General features: G+C 40.8%; 1 protein-coding gene across 27 annotated transcripts in view; it reads left to right on the plus strand.

Annotated features, from left to right (window-relative positions):
• Window positions 1-11022, plus strand: part of ptprk (protein tyrosine phosphatase receptor type K) — a 107205-nt gene that overhangs the window by 52412 nt on the left and 43771 nt on the right. For all 27 annotated transcript variants that reach the window (XM_079345052.1, XM_079345046.1, XM_079345028.1 and 24 more), the window contains 3 exons: window positions 4254-4335; window positions 6077-6192; window positions 7023-7197. In XM_079345052.1, the coding sequence (XP_079201178.1) occupies window positions 4254-4335; window positions 6077-6192; window positions 7023-7197 (373 nt within the window). The remainder of the gene's footprint in view (window positions 1-4253; window positions 4336-6076; window positions 6193-7022; window positions 7198-11022) is intronic.

Here is an 11022-nt window from a genome sequence, read left to right on the forward strand (position 1 = left end):
CTGAACATCCCATGATTCACAGAGATAGAAAGTAATACAGAATTGTTAGATAACATTTGTTTGTTTATTTCTGCTTCTTTTTTTTTTTTTGCTTTCATGGTCAGTCGGTGTGATCTGTGTGTTTGTGTGTTGACTGGCGTTGACAGATGTGGGCACATCGTGGGATAGCTTGACTCTGAGTGTCCTCGCAGGCAGACACACACTGATCATGTTAACACACGCTGCCCAGGGACTGTAGGATATTACTGTAAGGCAAAGTGTGAACGCATCTTCCAAATGGCCCATCTGGAGCCCAAATGGCCCTCAGTGACTACAGGAGGAGATCACCAGCATGAAACTCGTGTGTCAACATGTTTTAATTGAACATAATCATCCCAGTTTGCTGAGGCTTATGTAGCTTTTTTTTTTTTTTCAAGCGCTGAAAGAGGTTATTGGATTGGAGGTTATGAAGACATTTTTTCATGTTTGAACATGTTTCTGTGTTAGCACTTTGGCTTGAGTTGTAATGAGACTGGTTTCACCAGGGGAGCACAGACACATGAAGGCTCATGTAGTCACACACACACACACATACACACACACACACACACACACACACACACACACACACACACACACACACACACACACACAGTCATAAAATAATTAATGCACACCCTCACTCCCACACAACACTGTTTAGGTCGACCTTTAATTACAAATCAGATCATGTCTATCATACATGTAGAGTTTAATCTAACACACACCTTTTGTATACTGCTGTCCCCTTAAATCTATATTAAAGGTTTTTATCCTTATTAAAAATCTCACAGCTTTTTTTTCTGTTTTGCATTAAATTCCGACAGTTTTAGGTCATATTAGTTCAAACTTGTGTCATTCCTGAGAGGCTACATTCAAACTATAATCACTTCCTGCCTGCTGATATAACATGTTGAATCTATGTCCACACATGCATGCATCAGAGTGATAGATGCTTTTGGTTGATAAGAGGATTTGCCCTATTGTCCAACTCTGCTCTCGGATTTGTCTGTGCTTAGACTTCAGCATTTTACCCGTGTGAGAACTTGTAAATCCAAGCCATCAGTAATCCCTCCTCACACAGGTTGGACACCTGCATGATGGAGAAACACCGTCTGCTCAGAGGTGACCACTATTGGATTCATGAATCCCACATTGCAAAGGTCTTCTGGTGAATAATCTGCAATGTTTAGTGTGTGGATGTGCAGTGATCTGCAGGAGAACCTGTGGATTGTGAAACTCCATTTAAAAGCCACATTTTCAGTTCTTGTTAACAGAGTAGCAGACCTGACACAAACGATGAAACACAAGTGTCAAAATGTGTTTGAATCAAGTGGAAAACAACTTTTGGCCCTTGCCTTGAAAAGTATTTGTCATTGTGTTCAGATCATTTGAAGAGCGGCTCCTGCTTAAATTCACAGCCACCAGCTTAGACACAAGAAACATGTTACATTTGGAAATTCAATTTCAACTAACTTTTTCTCAGCTGGACTAAAACAAAAAGAAGTGTTGTTTAAATGCAGTGCCATTTTAATAGTCGGCATAAGACCTGAAAGATCAGCATTTTGCTTATTGGGCCTGTCCTAATGACCTCAGCTTTCATTGGTCAGGTCATCAGACTGTTTTTGTTTGAAACACCCTCAATGACTTGAGTCTTCAATTTAAAACAGCGCTGGTTTCAACAGTAATTGTAATATTTAGAATAAAAAGAGAACTTTCCAGAGAGATTGACAAAAGGAAAAGTCATCAGGTCATTTTCTGACTACAAAAACAAAAATGTTGTTATAAGGTCCTAAGATCTGCAGACTGGAGAGGCGGGCAGTCAGACAGGCAGAGATGAAGGTATTAAAAGTCAAGCGATGTCTTTCTGCCGGGCTCGGCAGTGAGCTATGAGTGAAAGATGATAGGAGAGAGAGACAAGATAGATTGGATGGGGGAGGAAGGCAGAAGGGGAGGGGTGGGGAGTGTGACATGCAGGGGATGATAAGCTATGGGTAAACAGTTCATGGCAGATTTCCTCTTACAGGTGATGAATGACAACAACTGCTCACCCCCTCGCTGTCTTTTCTCCCTCAGTCACTCTTTTTTGATAGCGACCTCCTCCCCTCTGTTCATTACTGTGCTCATCTTTGAGCAAACACTGTTAGGAAACGGAGAAGGAGAGCGAGAGACAGAGACAGAGAAAAATTAAGAGTGGAATGATAAGTAAGAAGGATTACGTGGAAGAAATGGAAGAAACGAAGAGGAGAGGGAGTTGAAGGGCTTATGTAGGGTAAAGAGATAAATAAAAAAGATAGGAGTTGTTCAGACCTCGAGCTGTGGAACTGAGATAGTGGTAAATGCACCTGTTGAATGTGGGATCAGTACTGGAAACGCAGAAATGGACTTAAGCTTGTCCAGCTCTTTTCTTGTCTTCTGAGTAGTCTACTCAAGGCGCTTCTCCGGTGCAGGTCACACCTACTCACTCACACACATTCACACGCTGATGGTCGAGGTTGCTATGTGACCAACAACTAAACCGTTCACACACTGTCACTAGCTGCTCGTGCTGCAGCAGGAGCGATTTGGGGTACATGGTCTTGCCCTAGAACACTCTGACATGTGACTACAGGTGCTGGGGCTCAAACCCTGACCTTCTGTTAACACTGACTATCAATGAACAATGGCTGACCAGGCTATATTAGACTTGCAGGGGAATAGCAATTGAGACAACTACCTTAAAGCAATTTTATGTCAAACGATTTGATTATCCCATTTTTTTCAGTTTGGTGTAGATCTATACCATAGGTACAGCATACAACCTCAGTTTAGCATGTCACAATGACTTGGTTTGGATAGATGTTGAGGTTACACAATGCTAAATAAAGTTAATAGGGTGTCTTACTGTTGTTAAGCTAAGTTATTTTTTACATATTTAGGTGAAGTACGTTGGGTGACGTAAGTTGACAGAATTATTCAGTTTAGCATGTAATATGTTAAAATGGACTTCTTCCTACATGGTAGGTTGAGCTAACGGATGTGATTATTAAAGTCCCTTTACTGCTGTGTGTAGCATATCAACATTATTTAAGCTGTTCAGTGAAGTATACTTTATTTTAACTTTATTTAAGCATATATAATACTAAAACATGTTGCTATAGATAGAATTCCCCTCCAAACTGTTCAACTCAAACTCTACTGAGCTCATACATTTTGAGGATCATGGAGTTTTGAAATGGGAGTGGTACTTGTTGTAAAATGTGGAAGCCGGTTGGAAAAAAACAAGTCGAAGGAGAAATTAGAAAGGAAGATAAATAAGGAAAAGAAAGAGGGATGGGACTGAAAAGAAAAAACAAATAGATGCTGTCATTCTCGATGCCACATTTGGCTCCATTAATTATTATCATTTCTGCTGCAGCCATTTTGTGTGTACCAAAAGAGATTACAGTGATCCAACAGGAAGTATCTCATTTATCCTTCTTGGCTTGTTGGCCAGAATGTATAAATCCAGCAGCAGCCACGATGGCAGCTTTGTATTTATCCAGTTTAATGCACATCACTGACGGCTGTCACCGACTATCTATCTGGACTGTGACAACTTAGATAACATCCATCACCTCGACAGCAAATTTAAATGGCAATATGCTTACTTTGTAGCTTGCAGTGCAGTCAGAATGCATCTCAAACTTAGAGACACAGTGTCTGATTTGGTAACAATAACAAACAGAGTTGATGTTCTGTAACAGTGCCAGAGAGGGTTTGTGATGCTGTGCAAGCTGAGCTGTTGTTGGTTATGTAAGTTCCATGTTTCTCCCAGGAACAGTTCTCTTTTGTTTTTGTTGCTTTTTCATTTTAGTTTTTAGCCTCTCTCTTATTTTGCTTAAGGTGTTCCAAACACAAAGTCATTGATAGTCAGAGAAGACGTGATATACTAATAATCTCATGTGTAAAGCTCGAAGTACACTTTGTAAGTAGGCCCTCACTCGCCAGAAATGTGAAGAAATAAAACAACAAACCAAATTTAATTAAACGTTTTTTTCTCACATTTCTTCTGCTTTCATAAGCTAGCTTCTTCATGTAATTGTTTTCTCTAGGTATATACATTTCTGTGTGTCTGTTATTTCTACTTAATGTGTTTATCTTATGCAATAAAAAAAAGGAATCAAAATCTTCTTTGATATAGTAATTGTATTAGAATGCTTTATAATATTGATGATGACTTGTCCGTAATAGCTTCCCCTTTCTTTTTTCCTCAGGTCATATTTGAAGCAGAGGTTTCAGACAGCAAAGCCGGCTTCATTGCCATCGACGACATTCAGGTGCTCAGCTACCCATGCGGTGAGTCATTAGCATGCCAGCAATTAGTCGGAGTTCGCTGAATAGACGCTGATAACTCTGGCCACTAATTAGACTGTACCTGGGATGGTTTCTGTTGCAGTCGAAGGGTTAGATAAGTGGGAAGGTGACACGGGAGAGGAGGGATGCAGCGACAGGAGAAAAGGCCAGTCGAAGGGGTAGAGTGAAGGGGAATAAAAAGAACGAGCCAGAGATTGTGAGCGGCAGAAACAGAGAGAAAGGGGGAATAGGAGAGACTGAAGCGGGAAATGAGACAGTATTAGAGCAATCATAGAGGGAGAGGATTCTGACCACTCAGCACTTCTCTCTCTCTCTCTCTTTAACCCACATGCACACACACACACACACACACACACACACACACACACACGCACAGGGAGTGAACAGTGGCGGTCTTGTCTCTTACTGACAGGAAAGAGATGAGGGCTGTGATCCATTTGAAATTCCAGCTCCGTCTCAAAGTCTTCTTCTCCCCTACGTTCGAGTGTTTCCTTACTTTCCAAGGGGCCAAAAGAAGAGTTGTGACGACAAACTGTGACCATTAACAGAAGGGTCTGTTAATCTAGAGCCATAGGCAGGATCCTGGAGGGTCGCTCTGTTTGAAAAGGAAGCAATCACAACTCCTTGTGGACATAGGTCTTATAGCAGCATTAAATCTCAGAGGACTAGTTTGTTTCTTAATAGAATCTATTGATTTTTTTTCTTCAGTCATAGATATAAAAGATCTTGCCACGTCCTCTTGAAGGAGGGTGGTTACACGCCCCACATAATGTTGTTGAAGGGCAATCAAAATACAATCAAGAAAAGAAGACTGCACACAAGTGCCACAAACGTTTATTAATCACCATATTTAGACCCAGTGGTCTTCATCAGGTAATATCATTAAGTTGGTGTTGGTGTTCCTGCTCTGTCTTCTTGCACAATATATGAAGTCTGACGATCATTGCCTCCGTATCCATCCCCTGAAAGATGAAGTTACAGCTCTGATATGTCCCTTATAATATATACATACATCTCTTGAAGAAATTGACCTTTGAATTAGTTGATAAAATGATCTGTAATGAGTGGAAATATAAATAGAAGAGTCTTTTAAAGGCAGAGGAGCAGGACTCTTAATAGGCAGGAGCAAGTATTAGTACTTCACAGTGGAAGCATTCATTCTCACAGCTGCATTTCTGGACACACAGGTTTGTGTGTGTGTGTGTGTGTGTGTTTGGGTTTGGGTGTGTGTGTTTGCATGAATGCATGTGTGCAAGCGGGTGTGTGTGTGTGTGTGTGTGTGTGTGTGTAGCTGAAATCTATGATTGCAATCACCTGCCCAGAATAAAAATGTAACAGCCAAACTGCATCTTCGGGGTGTGAAAGGCTTATTTCCTATCTGAGCCTTGTAGTTAGGAATTTGGAGCTATGCAAATTCTCTGTACTGGATGTGACAGTGACGTTACCTCCCAGTGGCTATGCAGCACTGCGTCTGGCTTCATGTGACTTTGGTGAAATCTAATCGCTGTAATAATGAACAAAGTCCTCCGGGTTAGGAACTGTCCTGAGATGTATATGATGTGTTGGGATAACTGGACGTGTTTGAATCCATTACTCCCCCTGGCCCTGTCACCTCATTTCTGCCTTTAAACAGACCAATTAAAAACAAGACCAAAAACATTGTTAAATACTTCCACGTGTATCTTTTTTTCTGACGCTAATCTTACTTGTTTTCCTTTTGTAGATAAATCCCCTCATTTCCTGCGTCTTGGAGACGTGGAGGTCAACGCCGGACAAAACGCAACATTTCAGTGCATCGCGACTGGACGAGACACGACCAACAATAAACTCTGGCTACAGGTAAAGTGAAACACCTAGAATGCATGTAAACACTAATAAAGCTCTACTGCAATGAGATTAAGAAGAAGCTAACACAAAGCATCCAGTTTTAACAAAGTAAGCCTGATAGGGACAAGAGGGGAAGAATGTAGTGATGTATCCTGTGTTAATGAGTTACACAGTGTCTTAAATATCACTAAATAAAACACAACTACTGACACGACAAACTGCAGTTAAGCGTTTAACCAGACGTGCATAGAGCGGGGAAGTGAAAGTAGTATACCTATACATAGTGGCCCTTTCTTTGTAATCAGTCTGAGATACTTCTGAATAAACAGGAGACACAACTAAAGGTGAGTAAAATATATTTTTAATGTCTTAAATATTCAATTATTTGTCATTTTCAATGTGTACCCGATAGAGGATGTAGAAATTGAGCACTTAGATGAAACATGTACCCAATGGGCCATTCTCAGAACTGCCACATCCAATAATAAAGTGTCATCCACACGCGCACACACACACACACACACACACACACACACACACACACACACACACACACACACACACACACACACACACACACACACACACACACACACACACACACACACACAACGACCCCGGGCCATACATCCTAGCAGCTAACATGATTAAGAGTTTAATAGCTGCTGATTTTATTATGGCTCTATTGTAGTCATGACCTTCAAACCTGCTGTCAGGGAGGCTGAGAGGAGGTGTGTGTAGGTGGCTGTGTGGGGCCCAATGCTGACTTGTGACCTTAAGCAAGGCAGCTAACTGTCTTAGCAGCCTTTGCAGCACCTCATCTTTCTATTTCTCTATTTTAGAGGAGAAATGGAGAAGACATCCCTGTGGCTCTGACCAAAAACATCAATCACAGACGGTTTGCTGCTTCCTTCCACCTCAAAGAAGTCACCAATCAGGATCAAGATCTGTACCGCTGTGTCACCCAATCAGAGCGAGGCTCCGGGGTGTCAAATTTTGCTGGTCTTATCGTAAGAGGTGAGTCGTTTGAATTTCTTTAATAAACTCTGATGATTAAACTGTTCATAAAAAAAGTTTAATTTTTTAAGCATTTTGACCCTTCACACTTATTGTGGTCAAACTTCTTATTCTGAAACTGTTTTTCATGTGTAAGGTTGCAGAGCATTATTAGAAGCTTATGATTAGTCTTTGTTCACGCTAACATCAAACAGTTTAGCTTCTTAGCCTCCATGAGGAAAAAGACAAGATAAGAGGTAATGGCCACCAAGTTAGCTTAAAAGATCCTAGCATCCAGAAACAACCTTTAAAGAAGAGTTAACTCTATTCAGACAGAAAGCTACTCTATGTGAAACAGAACAACCCAGTCCTAGCGCCGCAGCAAACTAGTGTGGGAACATGCTAACGTTTGTTGCTAACGTAGGAGCAAATAAACTGCTGATAAAGCTACCTCTTCATTTCTTTTCTTTTTGAAGAAAGAAAATATAATAAAAAGACAAATTATAATAACCCACACTCGACACCACCACACCAAGTTTCATTCTTCTTAAGAAGTTTTCTGTAAAGCTTGACTGAGCCGTTCAGTCGAGTTACAGGTTCGACTTATATTTAACAATTACTGTCAAAGCTGATTTGAATATTTTGATGACCATGTCTTTACTATCAGGTTTTTTTCTTGACCCAATTATATTGTGTGCTATGAGTAACTTTGTATTGTGTTTAACTTTTGGAGTGTCAAATGTTTTTTCCAATCAAATATATATTCCCGCCATCTGACTGAAAAATGTAACAGAATATAGAGACTAATGAGAAGAGTGTGAGTGTATGCAAGGCTAGTGTGTGTGTGTGTGTGTGTGTGTGTGTGTGTGTGTGTGTGTGTGTGTGTGTGTGTGTGTGTGTGTGTGTGTGTGTGTGTGTGTGCGTGTGTGTCTGTGTGTGTGTGCGCTCGCTCACATGGGTTTGAATCAGCTGCGGTAGTGTCTGTGTGCAGATGTGTATCCTGAGTATGTCTGCGCTCCGGCTGTCATGTGCAGCTGACATGCGGTTAATAAGGTGTCACCAATGTGTGTTTGAGACGGAATGCTTTATTCATTCACATCCAAAAGCTTACATATTCAATTCATCTCCCAGGGAGAGAGAGGGGGGGGGGGGGGGGGGGTAAAGTGGAAAGAGATGCAGGAAGAATGATACGACAGTGACGGAGAGAAGAAGAGGGAGGGGGGGATAACAAGTTAAATGTAAATAGTCCGCTCATTATCCCAGGAATATCCATATCAGAATCAGGAATATGTCTGAATATGTAAACAGCTGAGCACAGTCATGTTTATTATTCCGCATAAGAGATGGCAGAGGGGAAAGAAAATGAAAGAAATGAGGAATCAAAGCAGAGAGCGCATCATGAATATGATTATCGGCCTGTGTGGGGCTCTGATAACGGAGCTCCAACGTCGTCCAGTTCGAGGCTTCACCTCTGTGTCGCCTGAGCAGACGCCACTGACACAGCTAAAGAAAGGGTTACAATCCCCGCGGGGAAGGAAAAGATTTAATCTGTGGTCACGTCAGAAGAGCTTTTGGAGGAAGTAGTTTTTTCTCTGTAGGACCTCGCTCATCTAGTAAGAATACATAAGTGGCTCATGTTTATTTATCAAGAACATTTTTTTGGAGTATAGGATGGCAAAGAGAAGAGAAAGACGAGGAATCCGCTCAGCTGAAGACATGTCTCAACATGAATTGGACTCAATCTACATATATGAAAACGTATTCAGGTTCAAGAGGACACACACATTGGGCGCTGCATGTTTGATAGCCAGGCATCAGCATGAGAATCGGCCATATTCACAATCTCTGAAAAGTGGACCTCTGAGGGATATTGGTGATGATGAATATTGATCCAGAGTAGTTGATAGAAAGATATCACAATAAAAAAAAAAAGAAGGGAGGACTGTGTGCATGATTGTGGAAGGAGCGGAGCCTCATGTTTATTTATTAGAAATATAAGATGGGAGATGAGAGAAGCCAGAGAGAAATCAAAGGAGCAGGGAATATGTTTATTTCACTTCTTGAAAAGTATGCGTGTAGGAGATTTGAAGCTCCTGCAGGGCATTGACGACCATGCATATGGACAGAATCAAGCTGCATTATTAATAGTTTTACGAATATTACACTCTTTAATGATTTTTTTTTTGTGTGTGCGTAAAATTGAAAAGCACCAAGGAAAAACGATGGCTGGCGGAAATATGTATCCGTTAAGAATCTGCTGAACAGTAAAAACTGAAGAAAGAGTCATAGGGAAGTGTGAATTTACGACATGAATATATGAAAAAGGCAGAAGGGATGAGCCAGGTTTCATCTGCAGAGGTCTACTGGCTGTTGGGACTCTGTGCAGGCACTTGCAGGCCGAGTCTATTGATATTTACAACATGTTGGTGACAGAGATGTGCCATTTTCTTCTCCCTCTGTGTGCTGGATCTGTCAACATCAGAGGGAGGAAGCACGATCTGTAGAGAGGCAATCATGGGACTGTAAACGCTGTGACATGGGATTCCCAAATCCTTCTTATACCTGTGTATTTTTCTCTCTTTCATTTGCAAAAATATGACGTTTCACTAGAGGTGGGACAGAATATTGACAGCAATAAATCAAAGAACTGATGATACAACTATTAAATTGCTGGTTCAAAATGTAAGTATTTTCATTTTCAAAAATTTGTGCACAAAGCTTTCACTCACTTCCTAACTGCTTAATGACTCCTCACAGAGGTTCTTCTGACATGAGTAAGGGTAACCTGAACACAATTTAATTGGCCAAATTAGAAACTGACAGGGACAAAAGAAGTCGACGAACAGTGATGGTGTCGAACAGCGCTGAAAGGAAGTTAACAGATGAAGCCTGATGAACTGACATCAAACTGCAGTGATTCGGTGAACGTAACATTACATAATAATAATTATGTAATGTTATTAATAATAATAATTACATAATAAACAGAACCGTTTCTGATTTCTCCGTTTATTAATTAGTTGAATCATTTATAAAATGTGTCATTCTCTTGTTTAATATGAAAAGAGAAAACTGTAAGGAAACAACATTTGAGTTTGGCATGTAAATATTTAAATGTCCAAACAAAGAACTTTGGATTTGACATCCAAGATTTTTATGTTTTTTATGTTGTAATTTCAATTTACTCTTCATTTTCAGTTCAAGTTCAGAAACGATCAATGTGTTTCTGTCCTTACAGACTCTGAGTTTGAACGTATAAAAATGTTATTTTACACAGTATTAGCCATATTTACTAAATAATAAATATCCTGTAAAAGCCAACAAGGCCGTCTAACTCTTTGGATCAAATGAGGAGTAAACTCTTTTAAAGGGAGATTCTCAGAGTCAGCTTTTGTTCACATAAGAAGGAGCAACGCTCCCTAAACAAGTCCTTCTAGATGAACAGCTTCTAACTACTGTGTGTATTGTGTGTTTGTGTAAAGGACACGAAGGCCTGAGAGAGTCTGACTGTGTATGCCTATACAAGTGTGTGTGTGTGTGTGTGTGTGTGTGTGTGTGTGTGTGTGTGTGTGTGTGTGTGTGTGTGTGTGTGTGTGTGTGTGTGTGTGTGTGTGTGTGTGTGTGTGTGTGTGTGTGTGTGTGTGTGTGTGTGTGTGTGTGTGTGTGTGTGTGTGTGTGTGTGTGTGTGCGCGCGTGAGCGTCACAAGTGGTTTGGTCAGTGCCGAACTCTAATAAAGCCTTGCCCTCTGGTTCCTACGGTGACAGAGCGCATCATCACGCCAGCTCGTATCACACTCACACACACTTAAATACACTCACAAACACACCATGCCAACATGCATTACA

The sequence above is a fragment of the Symphodus melops genome (genome assembly GCF_947650265.1).
Source record: "Symphodus melops genome assembly, chromosome: 1".
NCBI classification, from domain to species: Eukaryota; Metazoa; Chordata; class Actinopteri; order Labriformes; family Labridae; genus Symphodus; species Symphodus melops.